We start from the raw sequence: 23,499 nt of genomic DNA, 5'->3' as shown, positions 1-23,499 counted from the left end.
TAAAAGTAAATTTAAGTTTAATAAACTGGCATCTGTTTATCTGGCAATCATATTTTAATTTATCATATTTTTCATTACCCTGCTTTTGGTGCTGGTTTCTTATAACAAAACATATCAAAGTCCTTTTTATGGTTTTTTGCTTTTATTTCTATTTTTGTTCTACACATGTTTACGTTGAAAATAATGCATTTTTATTCGATCTGCTTTTTCACATAATTTTTTATTGTTTGTAAAAGGGATTTGTAAGTCTAGGGGTTCATCTATTTTAAAATTCATATTTCTAAAAACATTCCTGTAAAATACCCAAATGACACTCCAGGTTCCAAAATTTCTAACCACTTTTTATCTGTGATTAATATATATTTTAAGTATTTGTTACGTATTATTAATATTGTTTACTTGAAACATTTTATATTTATAAAATTAGATCTTTCTGTCATATTTCTACGGTTGTAACATTGTGATTCAAGTACTGATTCTAATGCATTTTATAGGTTTCAGATTAGGGATCAAGGGATCATGATAAAATGTCTAGTGCAAAGCAGATTTACCAGATGTTTAAGTTGGACCGGGGTTCGCAGACAATCCATGTTTAAATCTGGGTTTGAACACCTTCAACATATTAAAAAAGGTAAATTAATTAAAGTTTGTCTGTTTTTAACATTTTCAGGGGTGGTAATGAGCAAACATGTGTGAGAGAGAGAGAGTCCCAGGTTAAAGGGAGGTGTGTGGGGGGGGGGGGTCCAAAAATCGTAGACTTAATTTGTGTCGGAATTCGCTGTTGTCTGTTTGATCCATGGAAGAAACATTTAGCCTTTTATTTATAAAATGGAGATAAAATTTAGATTTGATTAGTATTTTTTAATTCTTATTAACGGTAATGAATGGTGGTATTTCTTTCAAATGTATTGTACAAGTACAATTAAGTGTCCTTTAATCATATTATTTAAGATTTTGCGAAGGCATCGTCAATGGCTTTCCAAATTGTATATTTTGTCCTTTTTAGACATTTTTTTTTTGCAAGTATTTTTACTAGAAAACTGGATTTTGCAAATGATTTTTTTGTTGTTGCAAAGGGGATGGTGGAGTTGGCACATTTGATGTAGGGGGGGGGGGGGCCCTGCCTTCATTTTTGGTTCAAATCTTCCAATTTTTTGGGTGCACGCCTAATTAGTGATCGAAATTCCTAAAATAAAATCAAATNGTAATAATTTTATGTTTCTAAGATAATGATTTTTGTTTTTAGATGACTCTAAAACACACATTCTGTACCTGAATGCAGCACACAGTCCTACCTCATTAGTTTCACATGGAGCCAGAATTCTTTTAGGTAACAGTCCCTTTATTGAAATCTTTAATATAACTCTTGTTATCTTTCTGGGGACGACAGTAGTTTTAATTTCAAGCAACTCTTCATTTAAAAATGTGAGGCACACCCGATTCACAGTGGTACCTTGTAGATCTTAATCTGAACAATGTTGTGCTTGATATCCTCGTTTTCCTAGCTTGAAAAGTATTTACTTCTGACAATTTACCCAATTGTTTCTGATGAAGAAAAGCGCAAACCTCTCTATTAAAAAACCACAAAAGATTTTAAGGAGAAGATGCGGGATATCTCATGCATTCTTAAATGTAATTTTAAATTACGTCTACGGTTACATATATAATTTATTTCTGCAAGATCCCTTTTTTATCATATATATTGAACACACTGGTACTAATCATCTATTAATAGGCTTTTGTTCTATTAAGAAAATTTACAACGAGAGAAAGCAGTAGAGGAAGTAAAATTATGGACGGAACAGTTAGGAAAGGACCTAAATGTTCAATTTAAAAAAATATCTATCTAAATTTCCTTTTTATTTAGTTTTTTCGTAAGTAATTTTTTATGAAATTAGTCCTTTACTAGTTCCGTACAAAATTGATCATGCGCTCTCCAAGCTAAAATTACTACGCGGAGAAGGGACGGATGAGGACAAGGATAGGTTTGCTCCGGTCCTAACAGCAGCAGAGATAATCAACAGTATGGATGTTGTGGTGGTGGCAACTCCAATGTGGAATTATACAATACCATACGTTCTGAAACAGTATATAGGTAATGTCAACTTTCCTATCAAAATTAAGTGTTTGATTTACCTACAGGACTGAGAACGTCTTTTTACGAATTAATATTTTAACATCTAACATCTAAAAGACAATATAATTATGTCTGCTGGATTATATTTGATGTAAACGATAAAAAGCAGTTTTTCAATTTTCACTAAAACAGCATGAGAGTGTCGGGTTAATTTTGCAAGATGAACGGTGAAGAGGGACAAATGTCATTTGTATGTATAAAGGAATTTTCACGTTTTCACTGCAGTATAATCAAAACACAAACAACTAACTTTTAGACTCGAGCAGGCGAAGCAAATTCTAAGAGGCCATACCTAATCAAAAATAGTTTAAAAAGACGACATTTAAATCATCCTTCCATTCCAATGGTACACCCTGTAGCGCTGTCAAAAAATAAAAATATTCTTTGAGAAATAAATTGTGTGTGGGGGGGGGGGTTCCCTATAAAGACTGATAAATAAATGAACTGGTATCTCTTCACACTAGACCATAGAGAGTTTTCCGGATTTTTTTATTATAAACCTTCAAACTGATCTGGATAGTCTTAAATTCTTATTTTATTATTATTATAAAGATTTATTCACACACAAAGATATAAATACATATATAAATGGTGTAGTTTAAATTTGTTTAAATACATTTTTGAAAATACAGGTTTCCAAAAGAAAAGAGAAAAATATGCAAAATTATGCACAAATAGACAACATTGATCATTACTCATTACATAACATATTTATCATTTCATTTATTACGTAATCATCGAATCCTTCAACATATAAATTAATCATTCTAGTATTGTTCTTGTAAAACCGGAACTTTCCATGCATGTTCTAATGGGACATCAAAATATTTCATTTGTTTCTTAACTAACATTTTACTAAGATCCGAAGGATTTACAGAACAATCATTTGCAATAGAAAATAAATTTCTGCCAAGAACTGTGTTAAGGTCATTTTTACATAAATTAGAAAGAAATCTAATGCAAAGCTTAGAACTTGCTTCAATAGTCTCAAAGAAAGACACACATCTGCTAGCTAACATAGTTTTTACATGTAAACATTGTGAAATACTTTCAATCAAGTACCTATGCGTATCTCTAGGTACATTAAAAAGAATTCTAATAGCAGTGTTCCATGCTGTATACAATTTTGAAACACATTGGGAACTCAAGTCCCAAATACTAGATCCATAAAACCTACAACAATAAATATTACACAGTCTCAAAATAACATCAGGACTGTTAAAAGAAAATTCTTGGTTAAGGGAATGAATTTTTGAAATGAAAATAGCTCGTTTTTTATCGCAATCTATGGTCATTGCATTATCACTTTTCAGAACATGTCCTAAATGTTTTTATTTAAACGTTTGTGCATTTACTGAAGTTTTTTCGTTGATGCTGAAAAATACGTTGCATGATAAATGTAATATTGTAAACTGATATTTTATGTATCTAGTATTTTAAATACAACTTGATTATTGATTAATGTAGTATTGTAAACTAATATTTGTTGTATTTAGTTTTGAAAATGTCTAATCGATGAATATTTACAAAAAGGTGTTCTTCTTCTAAATAACATTATTTGAAAAACTTTGTATTAAAAGTTATTTTGGTGAAGATAAATTATTAGGGTTTATTTCTAGATATTGAAAGTTGTAAACTGACACATGTGAAAAAATGATAAATTACGAAAAAGTTTTAACAGATTTTTACAAAAGATGTTCTTTTTTTAAATAACATTCTTTAAAAATATTGTATTAAAGTTTATATTTTCTAGATATTGTTGTTCAACCTGGAATTAATTTCAATGATTCCTCAGATTCTTCTCTGACCAAGAACTCAGGACGGATCTTGGTTGTAATCTCCAGTGCCGGAGCTGAGTACGGACCCGGAGAAGAGATACAGGATTTCCTGAACCCGTATCTTAAGCAGGTTTTTGCGCTGATGGGATTTACGAGGTTCTTCCCAATATTTATCCAGGGAACTGCGTCTAGGAGCAAAACAGTAAGTAACACACTAAAACATGATTGTCTTGAAATGTAGAAATCGACATGTCGCTCTGTATAATATAACTGTACAGTGAACAAGTATAATTCTTGAAAAAGTATCATAAATTACTGGAGATTTAAATAATTTAGTTTATGTTTTGATTTATTAAATACAAACAAAATATTCGAAAATTATAATTTCTTTACGATTACGGCAACCATTTTTTACAGAAAGTTTGTCATTTTTCATGTTTAGTGTTTATTGGAACATCCTTTAGTTTAAGCTTGTTTAAATTTTTTTCTCTTTTTTGTTTTTCAATCTTTGGAAGTAAAATGTCTTGACTTATTTCAGGACTGTTTGGAGTGGACGGAGAAAGAAGCAAAAAAATGCGCGACAGAGCTCAACAAAATTCTAGAAGCAACTTCTTTATAGCACTCAATTCTATGTTAAATGATGTTTTAAGCGATCGTTTATTTCTTAATAAATTGTAAAAGATCTTTACTTAATGATTAGAAATCATGGTGTTCCATCTGTTTATTTTTAAAATGAATATAGATGTTTCCAAAAAAATTTGATGATTTATTTATCAAATGTAATATAATTTATAATAAAAATTTAGTTTCAAATAAATATTTTTGACTGATTCTGTGTTGCAGAGAGGATGTTGAAGGAGAAAGACGGCGAGGTCAACCTCGTGTCTGATATCAAAGAGGAAGTAGAGGAGGAGGACGAGGAGAAGGATTCTTTATCAACAACCAGCTTCTCTCACAGGTAGAGAACATCCTCAGCTCCAGCCTGATATGATATTTCTACTCAGGATTAATTGTGATTATTGGTAACCTTTCAGAGATCGGAATTTTGTCTAGGATAGCGCTTAGCTAAAAATATTTATCCTTATATCCAAGGAGAAAACTTTATAATTCGAAGAAAATTAAAGAAATTTATTCCGTTCGTTTTATTCCGTGTTAATCTGTTCTGATTCGTCGACAATTTAATCAGGCAAACCCCTTTTTTGTTTTAATCTCTTTGGTTTTATCGACGAATTTATATATTTTGTGGAGACCATAAAAACAGGAATAACCTCAAAACTATTATTTTATTTGATGGTTTTAGATTATATTTTCATAAACCCCTCTTTCTTCAAAACTAATAAATATTGGATAGAAAAGTACTACGTAGCCATGGTTTCTTATTTTAGGGACAAAGTACCGACCCTGGCGGGACTGAAAAGGAAGAAGAAGAACACTAAACAGGCTGCTAATGTCGCTGCTAAACAACAAAAAGTAAGAGTATTTCTTCAATGAATATACTTAGACATTATTATTATTAACCCACTTGGCTTGATAAAGAAACATTTCTAACCGTAAAATTATGATCAAGGATCTTACATATTTTCCTGATGGCGTTCAGTGCATAGTTTAAACGGGCTGCAAACGTAGTTTCATGTGGCAATTCATTTATTGAGTGACTGCTGAAACATTGTGCAGAGTAAGAAATAGGAAGATTATCAGTTTTCAGCTTGATAAACTAGGATATTTCATTCATCCATGATCAGATAAAGGTTTACAGTGTATCGTTGTGAATCACAGATGCCACTCTATAAATGGATGGTTATTTTAAATTACATCATTAGTCCCTGTAAAGCTGAAATACAGATTTTAGATAAAATTGATAAGTTTAAAGGAAGTGACTGGCAATGTACGGTGGTTAAACTGAGTATGCAATATTGAGGACAAATTTTTTAGGATTCATTTGAGACATATAAAACGTTTCTACGACGTATATTTACTCAGTTTGAGTGCGAAGTCGACGTTCCAAATCATGAATTTGGGTGGATACGTTTTCAGAATCGGTTTTTTGAAAATATTTAAATAACAACGACGAAAAATAAAGTAAAAAATTATACAGTAAACAAATTGGTTGTTTAGGAACGTATTTCTCAAAAGAAATTTTTCAATAAATCAATGTTAGAATCAGTTATTTCGTTTTCATCATTATATTGAATTTCTTATTTTCTATGAATTTGTACGCAGATTTCTACAAATTCTTTAAGTGTCTTTTCAAAAAAAATCCAAAAAATCTGCAGAAATCGTTGTGAATACTGATAGATTATAGAAACTAATAATTGAATAATATTACTTATTTTCGATGATAAGAGTTAAATTTTATTTTTTCAACATTTTCCTAAACAACTAATTAGTTTACTGTAAAATTTTTTTTACTTCTTTTGACGTCGTTATTTCATAATTTTAAAATTCATGATTTTGAACGTCGACTTTGCGATCAAACTCAGTATAAATGTTTTATAAGTATCAAATAAATGGTAAAAAATTTGTCCACAATACTTGATATTCAGTTCAACCACCATACATCCCTTTAAACATTATACAAGACCAAAAACAAAATGTTTAAGGTAAACTACAGATTTTCTGGATACTGGAAAGAAGATCATGGACAACCAGTTTATGGAGTTAGTATCAACCCTCATATTCAGTCTTCGTCGGAGTCTACTGTGTTCTTCGCTACTGTCGGATATAATAGGTTAGAAGGAGAGGGGAGCAGAATGGAAGACAGGGTTCACAGTGGATTTATAGCATGACTCAAATTTGTTTTAAAGCTGTAGTACATGTAAACTCTTGAGAACTTAAAATTGCGAACTGAAACTTGAATGCTGACAGCAAATACCCTCACTTATTTTCTGATCTTAGTTGTCAAATAGTTATAATTTTTTTAGAGTTTCTTTTTTTATGAACTAAACATTCGGCACAAACTCTAATTCTCATATCTCTATCTTTGGAACCTGATTGTGTAAACCTTAGATAATTTTTTAAATTTGAACATTTGGTCTAACAGAATTTATAGTATGAAATATCAAAGGTTTACCTCATCAGGTTGCAAAGATTTAGGGATTAGAAAATAATATTTTTGGCAAGTATTCAGTTCCTTAGACAAGGTTTGGAATTATCTGATTGTTTTTTCCAGGGTTACAATTTACGAGGGCGCTAGTGAAGGCGGAGTAAGGTTGGTTCAATGCTATGCAGATCCTGATTCAGAGGAAAACTTTTATACCTGTGCTTGGAGCTACGACCCGGAGACAAAACGTCCTGTTCTAGCCGCAGCTGGGTCTAGAGGAATCATCAGGTTGGAGAAACTTATATGCCTATTGCCTATTCATTTACTATGTTTCAATCGCGCTTCGCGCTTCAATTTCTAGTGTTAGCTGTAACTTCTTAGTTTTTTTAAAATATGTGGTATGATTTTACTGAAACCTGTTTACTTAAAATGGCTTTAAACGTTATTTAATGTGATCTTTTATTAAAACTAGTAGCTTGTTCGATTCACAATGGTACCCTTTAGACCTAATATATTTTAAAGATATTGTCGTTTCTGATCCCTGGAAAATTCAGACAATTACATTCACTGCCTCTGTAGCATGAATCTGCAAGTCAATTTTGTAGAGAAACAACAATTGAAAATAATGTTTTTTCCTGGGAAATAGAAGGATATTTCATTTATTTGTATCAGGCAATGGTATCAAAGGTACTGTTGTAAATTAAACATTCCACTACACAAATGTAGGGTAGCTTATAAGTACGTATTTAGGTTCTGTAATGAGCTTTTTTTGCAGGCTTTTTAGCACTGCAACCATGACATGTGTTCGAAACTTTGTTGGTCATGGAAATGCCGTGAACGAACTCAAGTTCCATCCAAAAGACCCAAACCTTCTACTCTCAGTGTCTAGAGATCATGCCTTGAGGTAGGTTAACCTTATACAGTGATCGGCGATTATATCAAATAATGAAGACGACTTTATAGTAATAATGCTTTGATTCCTAGCAAACATTATTCAAATTACAAGTTTAAAGGAAACAAAAAGAAGCTGTTAATTGAAAATTTCTCTGTGCTTAGCTGCTGTTGTAAGTGTTTCTGCTTCAAAGTTGTCTTCCTTGTATTGATATATACGACAACGAAGACTGTATAATGTATATTCCTAGATCATGGTCAACTCAGTTTCGGTCTTTTTTGTTTTTAGCGTAATAATTTGTTTTCATTATTGAAGTGTCAATCACATTTCTTCAAACCCTGATCCGAACTGTACTTTCTCGTATTTTTAATCCAAAGCGTTAATTCAATTATTATTCTAAATTAGATCCAAGCCCAATTCTCATATTTATCTCCATCTCAATCCCCATGTTAATCCTTGTATAAGTCCTAATCCTGATCACAGTTCTGATATTTCTTCCTAGAGCAAAAACAACTCTTGAATTCATGCGGAATAATTTTAACCGGTCAAATGAGCTAAACTCATTCTTTCTTCTGTCATTGGTCAGAACTTTAAACTTTTGACCAATGAGAAAGGAGTTTCTCTTCTAAGCTTGATTTTAGTTAGTTAGTCGTTTTTCTATTAAAATGTTTATTGTTATTTTCCCCCAAAAACAATATATTAAATTTCTGTTAGTGTTTTTAACTCTATTCGAATTTAAGAGTATGGAATGTGAAAACAGAGGCAAATATTGTTATATTCGGCGGGGTAGAAGGGCATAGAGACGAAGTACTCAGGTAAACTTTAAAAAAACGGAAAAAAGGAAAATGAAGATTTTTTAAATTTTGGGAATAAAATTGAACAAATTTCTTCTGTCTAGTGCTGATTTCGATATGTTGGGAGATAAGATAATATCCTGCGGAATGGATCATTCCCTCAAAATATGGAACTTTGGAGATCAGAAGATTCAGGATGCAGTTCAACTCTCATATAAGGTACAAGGATGCAGTTCAACTCTCATATAAGGTACTTGGATGCAGTTCAACTCTCATATAAGGTACAAGGATGCAGTTCAACTCTCATATAAGGTACAAGGATGCAGTTCAACTCTCATATAAGGTACAAGGATGCAGTTCAACTCTCAAATAAGATACAAGGATGCAGTTCAACTCTCATATTATTATTATTATTAACAATCAACCTACAGACAACGTATTACGACCTGTAGGCTGGAACACATTGAAGATAGGGTTGAGCTCCGCCACTTTCCCTGGTCTATATGGGATCTAGTGGTTCAGATCTGGCCTGAATTTTTAGGATTCAGTGTGTATGCCAGATAAGCGTGGATACTAGGGGAGAAATAAAGGGGGTGCTTTGTAAGCACTTACAGGATATGGTACACACTTCCATTGATTGGTTCGTTGGTTGGTTTAAGTAATCCTGACCAGGGAAAGTTCAGTAATGAACCGGTAAATAAAACTTTTTAATTTATTGTACCTGCAAATTTGAATGTTCTTACTGGGATTGCCGTGATCGTCATTTCAATTCGCCAGGTGCCTTCATTCCATTTTGCCAATGAGTTAATTAAATACAGTCAGTAATACTGGAACACTTTAAATATACTTTTTAACTTATTAGTATAAGAACTAGCGTTAAAAACAGTAAATATGGCGTGGAATGTTTGTTACTAAAGTGGTTCATGGACTGCTGTGAGCCATGATTCAATCATTTTACCCAGCTTCCTACCTCTTACCATTAGGGTTTGTCCTGCTGAACCATCTCCGCCAAGATAAGCTCTTAAAACCCGGACGTTAGCTATTGGGCCTTTTGCTTTAAACTCAGACATAAATTTTGAAATGTATAAATCTCTTCTGAGCTTGGCTACTATTGGACACTCAAATATAACATGAGATTCTGTTAACTTAATATTGAGGCCTAATAACTCGCAGTGTGGGCAAACATCATAAATAAATCCATAACGGTTTTTATACCTATTGCCCAGCTGAGCATTACCCCCTCTTACTTGGCATAAAATTTTACTTGATTTAGTATCATTAACATGGCTTTGTATTTTAAACCAATTCCAGGGTTGGGGGGTTGTAATTAAGGTTGAATGTTGCCTTTTTACATTCATTACATATGCTACTGCTTTTCGTGTAACAGCGGTTAGTAGGAGCTTTTTCGTCTTATACTTGAAAATATTACCCACCATTGCTTCAATTTTCCTCCATGATTTAGTCCATGGGTCCGACGGGTTATCCAGCTGCTCCCTTAATATTTTTAACAGTGTGGGATTATTTTTTGTTTTAAATATATCAAATATAAACCCGGACTGCCTTGAATAAATTCTATACTGCATAGGCATTAATCCTGCATCCATCCAGGCTAGTGCTCTTGAAGTTGAAGGGGGAACTTGTAATATAAACCTTCCTACCATATTTTGTATCCTTTCAAGTTCCCTTACTGTACTTTTCTTAATTGTAATAGCTTCAACACAGTACAAAATCGCTGGGATGGCACATGTTTCCCAAATTCTTTTAGGTACTAGGATGCAGTTCAACTCTCATATAAGGTACAAGGATGCAGTTCAACTCTCATATAAGGTACAAGGATGCAGTTCAACTCTCATATAAGGTACTAGGATGCAGTTCAACTCTCATATAAGGTACAAGGATGCAGTTCAACTCTCATATAAGGTACTAGGATGCAGTTCAACTCTCATATAAGGTACTAGGATGCAGTTCAACTCTCATATAAGGTACAAGGATGCAGTTCAACTCTCATATAAGGTACAAGGATGCAGTTCAACTCTTATATAAGGTACAAGAATGTAGTTCAACTCTTATATAAGGTACGAGGATGCAGTTGGTATTCGAAACTTTAAAAGGGGTTTACCATCAAAGGATTAAATTTCAGAGACGAATTTATGGAATTTACTCAGCCTTTTTCCTACACTAATTATTCCCTGCTACCGTTAACTTCAAAAGAATAGATTCGACCCTCAGTTATTTAAATTTTAATAAATCAAGGTATTTGTGGGTAACCCTGTAAGATAAGAAACAAGACTGAGTCAAGTTCTAAATGGTGCCTTTCACATTTGCAGTTAATTAAGAATGCCGGTATTCTTTTTATCCATGTTATAAAATCTTTCCAGTTTAATGTCGATAGTTTACTTGACACGACAGTCATCCATTAATTACCGAGATATTATTTTTGTTTGCACAGTTCATTGATCCTTGTAACTAAATAAGCATCGTAAGATCTCAGCTCATTCTTGATTTAGTATAGTCATCTCAAGATTGGAGTATGGGTGTAGGACCGCCGACCCCTATTTTGCCGAATGCCGGGTTGTCTGTTAATAATAATAATAATAATAACAGTCTGATTTGATTTGAAGATGTAAATTTATCTGTTTCTAGGTTTTCATATTACCTGTTCTTTTTAATCTGTATAATTTATCTGTTTCTAGGTGTGTGATGTAAAATCTAGTTTTAAAACAGTTCTTGTTCATTTCCCTGTGTTCAGTACACGAGATATACACAGCAACTACGTAGACTCTTGCAGGTTACAAATACAAACCTTTCTTCACTTCTTTATGTAATATATGTAATTGTATATTCTTAAAATTATTTACCTGTTAAAATATTCCATTCCTGATAAAAACGTTCCATAAACATGATCAATATACACAGGGTTACCCACAAAGGATGAGAATTCAGAGACGACTGTGCAGCTTTTATACTGTCTGTTTCCTTATAATCACGGTTCTCCGCAATCATAAACCTTTTTCTTTCTTTGACAAATCATTAAATTAGCCCTTGACAAGATTATAATATTGTCCTATTTTACAAGTCGTCTTTACACTTTACAGTCTCATCCTTTGTGGGTAACCCTGTAATTGCAACTGAATCTGCACTATCTTAAAATGTTTTATTCTAATATTTTCTTTTGATGGTAACAGAGATTTTCTATATATCTTGGTTTAACCATAGATAAATAAATAAACATAGATAGCTTATGTACGCAAAATCACCAAGAATTGTACAGTCCGCGAACTCTTACTTCTAGGGGGCAAAGTGTACTTCAATGATAAGCGGGGTGGTTTGGTGTTTCAATGGATTTCATAATTATTAAACCACTCAGGAGTGAATTTTATTTTGAGAATATTAAATTATCAAATTATCATATTGACGAGAACTGAAGAAGGACATGAGAAGGACTCAACTAACTTAAATTTCTCTCTACAGAACTCATGTACACCACAAGTAATCAATGACATAAGAACAGCCAATGTTCACAACCGACCTAGTTAATCTATATAATAGAAATATCTTTAAAACATCTCTGTACATTTATATCTTTCAAGATGAAAAATGTCGTCTTATGCGCAATCTATCTTTATCTATGGGTTTAACTGTAAACCTTCTTGATGGGTTGGCGGTTTCATTTTCTTAGTCTCAATACTTTTTCTATTCTTTAACATCTTAATTAATTTCTCTCTCTAGGCCGTCTCTAAATGTTCAAACGATTTTTCTCTTTATAGAATCTAAGATTAAATCCAATCTTCTCAAGAAGGTTCGGTGATTTTTTCTTGAAAATGTGAGAATAAATTTTAATCTATTAAAGATGGTTCAATGATTTTCCTTGAAAATATGAGATTAACTTTTAATCTATTCTAGATGGTTAAATGATTTTATTTGAAAATGTAAGATTAACTTGTAATCTTTTCTAAATGATTTCCTTGAAAATATGAGATTAACTTTTAATCTATTCAAGACGGTTAAATGATATCCTTGAAAATATGAGATTAACTTTTAATCTATTCTAGATGGTTAAATGATTTTATTTGAAAATGTGGGATTAACTTGTAATCTTTTCTAGATGGTTTGGAGATTTTGTATTGTCTAAATCATGTGAGAATTGTATTGTCTGCTGGAAGCCCGGTCAACTTGAGGAATCCAGGTATAAACATATAGATTCTAAGGAGAATACATAATTTTTAAAGTGTAGGCCTTTAATGCTACAGTAGTCCCCATAAAATTTCAGAATTAATCTTACGATCATAATAATCAAAATAATCATAATAATCATAATCGCATAATAATATTTAAAATTTAGATCTGAGACTGGGGGTGATGATGGTTGCTCTATTATTCACAAACTACAACTTAAAGATTGCGATATCTGGTTTATAAGGTTGACAATTTTACTATTAAAGATTAGTTAAAATCACGAAGAAATAGACATGACTTTGGTATCTCTAGCAATAATACCCTAAAATAATGATAACATGGTAACACGATACCTTAATTGCAAAACTCAATACCAATTTTACAATACTAATGTAATAAAATGTTTTTTTAAAACATTGAAATATGACAACTTGATCAAGACAACATAAAAGTATGACAGAATGAAACATGCCTTGTATACAATATGATAGTAAGGACAGTATGACAGAATGATTGTTAAGATCTCAGACATAATGTTAGTCTTTTTAGAAGCATTCTTGTAAAAGAGTATTCACTAACATATGCATAATGCAGGGGGTATTCCAAGGGAAATTAAGCCTCTAATTAGGATTTAACCCCATCTGGAATGTAATTAAAAAGCTAGCACCCTCTGAACAAAATCCTGTAAACGCCTCTTCTTGTAACGTTAACGAGATCTGATAAATTGATAATAATAAGTTGAGTTTAGGTTTAGTATGGACGGACTCGGTACAACCCTAGCTCTAGGGAATAGAACTGGCAAGGTTTATGTTTGGGATCTAGATGTTCAGGACCCTGGAGATATCAGGTTAGTTTAATCATAGAGATTTCAGGTTAGTTTGGTCCTGGAGATATCAGGTTAGTCTGGTCCAGGAGATTTCAGGTTAGTTTGGTCCTGGAGATATCAGGTTAGTCTGGTCCAGGAGATATCAGATTAGTCTGGTCCAGGAGATATCAGATTAGTCTAGTCCAGGAGATATCAGGTTAGTCTGGTCCAGGAGATATCAGATTAGTCTAGTCCAGGAAATATCAGGTTAGTCTGGTCCAGGAGATATCAGATTAGTCTAGTCCAGGAAATATCAGGTTAGTCTGGTCCAGGAGATATCAGGTTAGTCTAGTCCAGGAGATATCAGGTTTGTCTGGTCCAGGAGATATCAGATTAGTCTAGTCCAGGAAATATCAGGTTAGTCTGGTCCAGGAGATATCAGGTTAGTCTAGTCCAGGAGAAATCAGGTTAGTCTAGTCCAGGAGATATCAGGTTAGTCTAGGCTAGGAGCTTTCTAGGATTTGTGATCTAATTTTTTTTATTATGAAAAAATAATTTATTTTAAGAAATTTTATTTTTCAGAAGCTCTGTGCTAACCCATCCTAAGTGTAACAGCACCATTCGCCAAACCTCGATGTCGCAAGACGGGAGCATGATTGTCGCTGTGTGCGACGACGGAACAGTTTGGAGATGGGACAAGAATAATTAAATCGTCGGCCAATGACCTTTTATATATACATTCTGTGTCATTGATGAAATTCAAGTACTAATAAGATTGCGTTTTTAACTGATCTAGTTCAAACGGATCTAAGGTTTTTCGACCTAAAGGATTTTCAACCCAAAATCAATTATAACTTAAAATTAGCAATAATTTTGGAATGTGATGGATGTCAATAGCCTAGTTTCTAAGTCGAGCTACCATAGGTTTTTCTCTGATAGTTCTCATGCATATCCAATTGTAAATTTGGTAGGTCAAGGTGGGATTAAAATACCTGAAAAAATCCTGATAATAAGGCCTGAATAACTTTTGCTCCGTTTCCCCTAGCTCGGTTTGTAGAGCATCCTGATTCTGTTCAATTGTTTTATACGTTTTATGTATACTTTTATGCATTTTAATTAGAAACTTTTTAAATATAAAATATCTAATATGTACAAATGTTATTAACCTACAGTACCTACAGTATTAAACTCTAATGATTTTTTCAAAAATATACTTTTGATATTTAAAGTAAAAATAAGTTACCACTTGAAATTTATGCATGTATGAATTAATTGTAATTACTATACTCAAAGTTTTAATCTTTTTAAAGAACAAATGGAATGTTATGCGGCTTTGTCAAAATACTTGTTTGCTTAGCGTTAATGCAATGGCACAGTAAATGTTTATTTTTCAGAAAAGAAAAACGATATTTGGCAACTGAAGTGATGAAGTGAAAGTTAAAACGGATTATTAGAAGGGAGTTAATAGAGGAAGATGATGTTGTTTAAGAGGATGCTGAAGGGAGCAGCTCTCACATCTACTGTTGCTCCACCCACCGCAGCTGGGCTTTGGCAAGTACAGACAGAGCATCCCATTTCATTTAAGATCATCTCCAAAGATTTACTGCCAAAATACTCATAAAACCTAAGAAAATTTTTATACTAGCCTTTTTTTTAATGATTAATTTTTTTTTAATTTTCCGATTAGTGCCTTAAATCTTAATTTAGAGTTAAAACATTTTGTGGATTTTTTTAGGTACACGTTGGTCGCCACGGAAGATCAAAGATCATGCAGCAGAGCAATTTTAGGTATTTTAAATAAAAAGTTTACAAGATTTTTCAGTTATCTGGTCGTTAATAAATTCATTTTGGTTACTCCAAAACCGTAAACGTAATTTCAATTGACCCTTCATTTAAAGAGTGGAATGTACCCTTTAACCCCTAATCAGAACAGCAATGAAGGAACTATTTAAAGAGTGGAATGTACCCTTTAACCCCTAATCAGATCAGCAATGAAGGAACTATTTAAAGAGTGGAATGTACACATTAACCACTAATTAGGTCAGCAATGAAGGAACTATTGTCGATTTCTATCTGAAAAAGTGTTAGATGTTGACAATTTCTTTTTCATAATGCAACAATCCTCAAAAGTTAGAGAGAAATCACAATTGTAAATAATATATTCTCAACTGGGATAAACTTGGATTTTAAATCTAACGGCACTTTAAACAGCTTGGTTCACTTAAAATTTCGTCTGCAGTGCATTTAATGACACTTTTTGTTGTACACAAACTTTAAACTCGGTTTATTTAGAGAGTTTACCAGTTGTACTGCAGGGAGGGTTACTCAGGTTCGGCAGGACACTTACCAAGGGTGTTTTAGGTTAAAACCAGTATAATCCGAACTAATAAGAGCAGGGGGGAGGGTTGCTAAGACTAGAGTTTTGTGACAAAAGAGAAGAAGATATGAGAAGTGGATTTTTTAACATAGACTGTTAGAGAATTGATTCTAGGAATTAAAGTTATTGTGAAAAGTGCGAGAAAACCTCGGCAAAAAAAGATTATTGATAGGATAATAGGATTACATATGAAGAAAAAACGAGATATTTTGACAAGAAACCTGCTTTAGATTTTCAAGTTGTCTGTAAAACAATTTAATTGATTATTTAAGACATTCTTATTTATCCCTAAAATAAGAATCTATAACAATCTATAAAGTCTCACTTCAGACCTAATTTAGTTGGCCAATTGGGTTTTTGAAGTAGCCAAGAATAGGGCGCATTTAGAGACTAATTTGATTTGAGGAATAAATGAAAAATGGGTGTAGATAAAGGGCGAAAGTGGTAGGAGAGATATAAGAGGTTGAAGGATAGGAATGGGAAGAATTCAAGTTTTATTGAGAACATGGAGGATAAAGCTGGTTTTGTAGTTGGGTTGGATTACAAATACTCACTGTGGGGACTAGATGATCAATCTGAAGAATACCAGGTAGGTTTTTATTCACGAAACCTCTTATTTATGTTTCATGTGCCAACTTCTAGGATCAGATCTCAATTGTTCACAGTCGGTCAGCCCAGCGAATTCTTGACATATGTTTGGCAAATGGAGGTTTGTACATCAAGTTTGGTCAGGGGTTAGTCAGCATGAACCATGTTCTACCCAAGGAGTACCTGGAGACCTTGAAGGTACTGCAGGACAAGGCACTGAAGAGAACCTTACAGGACGAGGTTGATACCATTATACTCCAGGACTTTGGCAAACCTAAAGAAGGTTAGTCAACCTTTTACGCCCATTGATAACAGACTTTTCGAAATTTTATTGTTGTTTCTATTAGAATTGTTTGCGGAGTTTAGTGCTGTTCCTATTGCCGCGGCAAGTTTAGCTCAGGTTTTTCGCGCCAAAACTTTAGAAAACCAAGATGTCGCTGTTAAAGTACAGTACATAGACTTAAGAGACCGGTTTCTCAGTGATGTTACCACAATGGACTGTGTTTTAGACTCTATTCAGATAATGCACCCCAAGTTTGCCTTCAAGTGGGTGATGGGGGAACTAAAGGGAACTCTAGAAAATGAACTTGATTTTTTAAAGGAGGCAAAAAATTCTCAACAATGTGCAAAAGAATTAGTAAAATTTGATTATCTCTATGTGCCTAAAGTTCACGAAAGTCTGACAAGCCATAGGGTGCTAACAACAGAATTTATCGATGGAATAAAAATTAGTGATCGTGACAAAATCCTAGAAAACGGAATGTCTTTAACAGATATTGACAAAAAAATTTTGCGGATTTTTTCCGAACAAATTTTCCACGCTGGATTTGTTCATGCTGACCCGCATCCTGGAAACCTGATGGTGCGGAAAGTACAAAATAAACCCCAAATAGTACTACTAGGTAAAGAAAAGATAATATATTTTGAGAATTGATTAGGAAGTCCATATTTGATGTTCTAGATCATGGATTGTATGAATACTTACCTCCAAATATAAGATCATCTCTGTGTGGCTTATGGGTTGCTGTAGTTGAAGATAATCACCAGGAGATGAGAAGGTTTGTTGTAGTGTTTAATGAAAACTATTCAAGAAAGATTTCTATGTCGGGTTCCCTCTTACATCTTTCTATGATTTCTTAGTTCTTATCGAAATCGATGTTCAATGTTCAATTACAACTCCAAATATATATTATTTTATTTTTACGAGTTTCTAATGTTAATGCTCTGTTCTGGTTCGGAACGAAGAATTTATCTTATCAGAACTCAAAACTTTTTTATATAATTGTGTCTGAAGTGAGAACTTTTGTATTGTGAATCTGGGGATCAAGCTTTGTTCATGCAAACCTTCGGATTAATTTAATTCCTCGTCATACTCCTGCAGGGATAGCTTCAATTTAAGCATCGAGCATGTATCTTTAAATTTAAAAGTGTCCAAAATGGATAACAAGGTCAAGCGTTCAAGATTAACCAAGATTATTCCATCCAAGTAAGTTCTGACCCATGCATAAATAGTTCTAAAACAATTTGTTGTTAAGTTAGTGATGTTAAGGTACTGCAAAGAGTTGAATGTAGATGATTACCGACTGTTTGCTATGGCACTGACACAACGTTATGTGAAACCTACCCAGGTATAGCAGGCATCATGCATCAGAACTATCAATAAAATTATTAGAATACAATAAAGCAAGAAAATAAAGAGAAATAGAGTGATAGAGAGTGAAATGATAAACAAAAACTGGCATATGAGTGAGACCTTAAAACTCAGTAAAGAAAGTAGGATAAGATAGATAAGGATTCAATTTTCACAAAATTCCGGGATTTTTAAAATAAGCAATTTTGTATTTTTAGGAGGATCTGGAGAAGGATGTGTTGGCCCAGTTTATGAATAAGCAAGGTCCTAAAAAGTTTAACCGGAAAGAGTTTAATAAACTTCCGGAGGATGAGAAGGAGAAACTAAGGAACTTCAATATTTGCTGAAAAAAAATTATTAACTTTCTATTGCTGGACATAAAGTTATTTACAGAGCGCCTCATGCTCGACAGGACGGAAGATGAAAAACATGAAAGACAAGCTAGACAGGACGGAGGATGAAATACCAAGCTAGACAGGACGGAGGATAAAAAAACATGCTATACAGAACGGAAGATTAAAGACAAAGCTAGACAGGACGGAAGATAAAAAACCAAGCTGGGCAGGATGGAAGATGAAATACCAAGCTAGACAGGACAAGACCTAGCTATACAGGACGGAAGGTTAAAGACCAAGCTTGACAGGTTGGAAGGTAAAAGACCAAGCTATACAGGACGGAAGATGAAAGACCAAGGTGGACAGGACGGAAGATGAAAGACCAAGGTGGACAGGACGGAAGATTTAAAACAAAGCTAAACAGGACGGGAGATTAAAGACCAAGCTGGACATGACGGAAGATAAAAGACCGAGGTGGACAGGACGGAAGATTTAAAACAGAGCTATAAAGAACGGAAGATAAAAGACCAAGGTGGACAGGACGGAAGATGAAAGACCAAGGTGGACAGGACGGAAGATTTAAGACAAAGCTATACAGGACGGAAGATAAAAAAACAAGCTATACAGGACGGAAGATTAAAGACCAAGCTGGACAGGACAGTAGATGAAAGACCAAGCTGGACAGGACGGAAGATGAAAGACCAAGCTGGACATGACAATTGCCAGTAGGACATGATGGCAATTGGCATTAAAGACAAGAGACGACAGAAGGTATAAGATAAAGGACAAAAGAGGACAAGACGGTTAATAGGCATTAAAGACAGGAGAGGACAGAAGGTATAAGATAAAGGACAAAAGAGGACAAGACGGTTAATAGGCATTAAAGAGAAGGTATAAGATAAAGGACAAAAGAGGACAAGACTGTTAATAGGCATTTAAGGCAGGAGAGGACAGAAGGGATAAGATAAGGGACAAAAGAGGACAAGACGAGATAAAAGAGGTCTATGCGGGAAAGAAATGGAGGACAAGGAGTATAGTTAAATGCTGAGGCTGAATGTAGAGCCGGTATCCGGGATTTCCATGACAGGATGCTGGATGTGTTCCAGAGGATCCCACCCAGGCTCATGCTCATCATGCGCAACCTGAACACCATCAGAGCGATAATCAAGGTTAGAGTCAAACATTTTTTTTAAACGTGTTGGTGGGGGTGGGGGTGGAGGGGGGTAGATATCGTCATGTTCGAAATAATATCATGGAATTCTTAATATGTCGTGGACAAAACCATGACATTTTCACTCTTTCCCCCTGAAAATTTCCCTTTTTTAGAATGTAAAGGATAAATTGAAGAAAAAAATGAGAAAATGCTTTCATGAGAGCAAAGTTATGTTTAATCTTCTAAAAAAAACAAATACAAAAAACAATGAAAATCAGAAAACAGTGGATTCTTGTTCTCGTAACAATTGCAATACGGCATTTGATCTTTAGTTGTTTCGTTCCAACTACCTTAGGATAATCATTACTCTATTCAATGTGGTTTAAAAACCAATTTTTTTTGAAAAAAAAGTTTTTCTGTCTGATACTTTTAATCCATAACTTACTACTTTCTTAATTCTAAATAGAACTAGGATGTATAAAGGCCGATGATAAAGGTTCTGTCTAAGGTCTGCTACAAAAAAAGCACTTATTTATAAAAATAAAAATAATTTACCGAGGAACTGTCTTAAAATTAAATGTTTATCGAAAAGATACAAAGATCAGCAATTGTTTTCTTATGCATGAGCTAATTTAAAAAGTGGGATATTTTGAGGTTATATCATCTAACCTGTTGAACGATTTATTTTGATAATGAACTTCACCAATTCAAGTCTCAGCTTCAAGACAAAAATTCAAATTGTTTTTTAATAAGATTTAATCATAATATAGAAAAAGAAATGTACGATTTGAACCACTTACTTTTGGCTCTAACATTATATCTCAAAATACGCAAACCCTTGCTTATGAAGCCAGAGTTAAAAACTTTTGAGTTTTGAACTCTCAAGCAGTATTCCGTATTTCTTGTCGTCCAAATTATTGAATTAATTTATTTGGATATCCCATGGTCAAAGCTCAGCATGGCTAACTAAAAGTAAAGATCAATCATTTATTTATATCAAATTTAAATGGTTCAATGTGAATATCGAAATCAAATGTTGTAGATTAGCGCTAGTTGTAGATTAGCGCCAGTTCACACAAAAGTTTCGACCTATGAATGGACAGACAGTTTTTATTAGATAAATTCAGACATTTTATCATAGATTCCGTTTATTAAAAAGATTAAGGATATTTCTTTTAATATCTATAATCTCTTTTCTGTATATTTATCTATCTATCCATTCTCTGTCAGTTTCCTATTGATTTCTAAGTTCCCCCTATGGACTCCTGATATATTCCTATATCCTGATATTCTCTTCCTCTCTCTATTGATCTTCTCTTCTCTCTCTCCTTGTCTAATACATTCATTCGGGTTTAATAGCAATACAGAGAGTTTCTATAAACTGCCAGAGGTGGCTTGAGGGGGGAGGGTGGGGGGATAGAAAAATTTAGGTTGAAACTGGGGATCAGGAGTGTATTCAGGAATTTGTCCAGGGTGGGCTTAAATTTTTTTCTTTCCGGAGGGGGCTCAGCACCCGTTGGGGCATGAGAACCCCCTGAAATTAATAGATTTCACTGGTCCAGGGGGGGACTTAGCCCCAATAGCCCCCCCCCCCCTGAATACACCTCTGCTGGGGATAGCTCTTGCTTCTAACTCCTAAAATTCGTTTTTAAAAACTGGAAAAACATTTCTGAGCTTAATATTTCTAATATGGGGAATAATAGTCTCAAGCTGCCAAACAGCAAATATAGAACGCCAATTAAAATTCGTATCGTCTTAAAAAAAAAATTTTAGTCCAAAAATTAGTTTATTTAAAATGTGGGTTAATAGGTGTGTAACTTAAAAATCTTTTATTTAAATTTGTAGCAATGTTTTTAATTATGACTTAAGTTAAAACATTTTTAGGGCTTGAAACATTAGTGGGATTTTTTGTAGTTATATGTTACAGAGGGTTCCAATAAACATAGGAACTAAGGAACGAAAATGAAATCGTTTTACTTACTAATTCAAATGGTCATAAAAAAGTAACGTCAGCTAAAGTAAATTTTATTTAGACGGTAAAAAGCTGTTTCGTTATCCTGCAAAACGTTGTATGATGTTCTGTATCATTACGGAAAGATAAACAGTGATAAGGAACAACTATTTTTTGTTTGTACGTACACAGGAATTAATCAGTACAGCAGTGTGCAATCAAAACCTAAGCAAACAAGATCTTAACTCTAGCAGACGAAATATCTACAGATTACAGCTTTTCTAGCAGGCATCACCATACTAAATCAAAACATCATTTACAAAGTCGATCTCAAAATCTTCGCTCACTTTCCATGTTTATTGGGACACCCTGTACAACATGAACTACACAGTTAGTCTGATATTAGCGGGCACATTGTACGTTCATTTAACTATCATGCACATTGGACGTTACTAACCTTATTGTAATGGATATACTTATATAATATATATATTTATATATTTATTCACATATACAGGGTGTCCCAATAAACATGGGAATTCAGTGACGAATTCGATATCGTCTTTTTAAATGATTCTTTGATTTAGTATAGTGATACCTACTGAGAAAGCTGTAATCTGTAAGAGTTTCGTCTGCTATGTTCACATTTTGTTTGTTTATGTTTTGACTGCATAAGGTTGTACTTAGTAAAACAAGAAAATTGCAGTATACAAACAGAGTAAACTTGTCCGTCTTCACTGTTTATCTTGTGGAGACATTATAGACACATCTTTATAGTCTTTTAGCCTTTTCATAAAATAAACTCTAGCAGACATAATAATATTATGGCTGTTGAAATTAGGTATTACAATGCTAATTCATAACAAAGACGATATCGAATTCGTCACTGAATTCCCGTGTTTTTTGGGACACCCTGTAAGATATACAGTATACAGTAATTTAATTTGTAAAATTGTAACAATAAAGTATTAACATGAAACTGCAGGGAACACAGTGCTTAAAATACTTTTATTTAGAAAGTATTCAAATTACAAATCTATAGTTTGCTAACAAATTGATCTATCTTAACTTTTTTTGAAAGAAACCCCGTGGAATAATCAAAAATTATTGTCCATAATAATTTCTAAAATAAAGGATCTATGTAAAATCCAATAAGCTATACATGTATTGATCTAGCGATCCCCATTTCTTTGCAGATTTGTAATGATAATTTTGCATTTCTAAATTAGGATCATGGAAGTGGTGTAGAGAGATATCGCGAGATGGCCCGTGTAGCAGTAAGTGGTCGATACAGTGGAGGATTCAAGGGTAACCTCGCCATCCTCGTGTTCGACCTCAGGCTGGCCTGGGACTGGGTCAAGATGGGGTTCATGAAGATTGGGTTTAGGGTTGCTCTATCTCTAGGATATATACCAGATCTATTGGAGGACCTGGAGAACAAATAGAAATTCTAACCAAAAGGAACTGAACACTTTCATCATCTCGAATTTTTAAATCCTCATGCAACCTGGTGTTTTAGACCTTTGATATTATATTTGATCAAACAGTTAAAGTTTGAAATATCTAAGACTCATGCCATCAGGTTGCAAAGATATAGGAATTGTAAATCCAAGTTTTCAGTTCTATTCAGAAAACGTGATTCACATAATCTCCTTTTCGTTGATTTACTAATTTCTAGCGTAAGACTGAACCAAGGCTAGTGCATGATTATTTACTTGAGTCCAAATAATGCTTCCATCCAGAAAGTTCTAGTTTTGAAATTTTGTTTTTATTACAAAATATTTACATAATGCTCATTGCTCATTTGTTGAAAATAGTCAGAATCATAATTTTATTTTTATGA

At 33.4% G+C, this 23,499-nt stretch overlaps 3 protein-coding genes across 6 annotated transcripts; all 3 read left to right on the top strand.

The window, feature by feature from the left end:
- The first annotated feature begins 59 nt into the window (after positions 1-59).
- Positions 60-4,603, top strand: LOC111701311 (FMN-dependent NADH-azoreductase 1). Of its 2 annotated transcripts, none has more exons than XM_023472539.1 (6): positions 60-631; positions 1,247-1,330; positions 1,753-1,809; positions 1,910-2,095; positions 3,933-4,117; positions 4,454-4,603. In XM_023472539.1, exons 1-6 carry the CDS (start codon positions 520-522, stop codon positions 4,532-4,534), a joined length of 705 nt encoding a protein of 234 aa, XP_023328307.1. In that variant the 5' UTR covers positions 60-519; the 3' UTR covers positions 4,535-4,603. The 2 variants fall into 2 exon arrangements, with proteins under 2 accessions (XP_023328307.1, XP_023328306.1); XM_023472538.1 differs by having other exon boundaries at positions 3,891-4,117.
- Positions 4,604-4,741: 138 nt separating this feature from the next.
- Positions 4,742-14,774, top strand: LOC111701310 (polycomb protein eed-B). Its single transcript, XM_023472537.1, has 12 exons — positions 4,742-4,873; positions 5,301-5,385; positions 6,516-6,643; positions 7,085-7,243; positions 7,731-7,859; positions 8,588-8,662; positions 8,746-8,860; positions 11,335-11,429; positions 12,747-12,827; positions 12,984-13,061; positions 13,566-13,664; positions 14,205-14,774. The coding sequence occupies exons 1-12, from the start codon at positions 4,764-4,766 to the stop codon at positions 14,329-14,331; spliced, it is 1,281 nt and encodes a 426-aa protein (XP_023328305.1). The 5' UTR covers positions 4,742-4,763; the 3' UTR covers positions 14,332-14,774.
- Positions 14,775-14,877: 103 nt separating this feature from the next.
- LOC111701307 (uncharacterized aarF domain-containing protein kinase 5) lies at positions 14,878-23,483 on the top strand. Of its 3 annotated transcripts, XM_023472529.1 has the most exons (12): positions 14,878-15,173; positions 15,358-15,410; positions 15,915-15,983; positions 16,530-16,588; positions 16,642-16,870; positions 16,935-17,489; positions 17,549-17,645; positions 18,137-18,215; positions 18,436-18,545; positions 19,613-19,721; positions 22,886-23,117; positions 23,287-23,483. In XM_023472529.1, the coding sequence occupies exons 1-11, from the start codon at positions 15,097-15,099 to the stop codon at positions 23,099-23,101; spliced, it is 1,653 nt and encodes a 550-aa protein (XP_023328297.1). In that variant the 5' UTR covers positions 14,878-15,096; the 3' UTR covers positions 23,102-23,117; positions 23,287-23,483. The 3 variants fall into 3 exon arrangements, with proteins under 3 accessions (XP_023328297.1, XP_023328296.1, XP_023328298.1); XM_023472528.1 differs by having other exon boundaries at positions 22,886-23,483; XM_023472530.1 differs by lacking the exon at positions 15,915-15,983 and having other exon boundaries at positions 22,886-23,483.
- Positions 23,484-23,499: the final 16 nt, after the last annotated feature.

Source organism: Eurytemora carolleeae, unplaced genomic scaffold (assembly GCF_000591075.1).
Source record: "Eurytemora carolleeae unplaced genomic scaffold, Eaff_2.0 scaffold452, whole genome shotgun sequence".
NCBI classification, from domain to species: Eukaryota; Metazoa; Arthropoda; class Copepoda; order Calanoida; family Temoridae; genus Eurytemora; species Eurytemora carolleeae.
This window is presented reverse-complemented; position numbering and strand designations above follow the sequence as displayed.

Excerpts from the sequence above, each read along its gene's own strand:
- LOC111701307 (XM_023472529.1), top strand. The coding sequence starts at position 15,097 with ATGATGTTGTTTAAGAGGATGCTGAAGGGAGCAGCTCTCACATCTACT. Across the intron at positions 16,871-16,934 it reads CTTTGGCAAACCTAAAGAAG|AATTGTTTGCGGAGTTTAGT; the intron begins GTTAGTCAACCT and ends TGTTTCTATTAG. Across the intron at positions 17,490-17,548 it reads ACCCCAAATAGTACTACTAG|ATCATGGATTGTATGAATAC; the intron begins GTAAAGAAAAGA and ends TTGATGTTCTAG.
- LOC111701310 (XM_023472537.1), top strand. The coding sequence starts at position 4,764 with ATGTTGAAGGAGAAAGACGGCGAGGTCAACCTCGTGTCTGATATCAAA. Across the intron at positions 6,644-7,084 it reads GCTACTGTCGGATATAATAG|GGTTACAATTTACGAGGGCG; the intron begins GTTAGAAGGAGA and ends TGTTTTTTCCAG. Across the intron at positions 7,244-7,730 it reads GGGTCTAGAGGAATCATCAG|GCTTTTTAGCACTGCAACCA; the intron begins GTTGGAGAAACT and ends CTTTTTTTGCAG.
- LOC111701311 (XM_023472538.1), top strand. The coding sequence starts at position 520 with ATGATAAAATGTCTAGTGCAAAGCAGATTTACCAGATGTTTAAGTTGG. Across the intron at positions 1,331-1,752 it reads TGGAGCCAGAATTCTTTTAG|AAAATTTACAACGAGAGAAA; the intron begins GTAACAGTCCCT and ends TGTTCTATTAAG. Across the intron at positions 4,118-4,453 it reads CTGCGTCTAGGAGCAAAACA|GACTGTTTGGAGTGGACGGA; the intron begins GTAAGTAACACA and ends GACTTATTTCAG.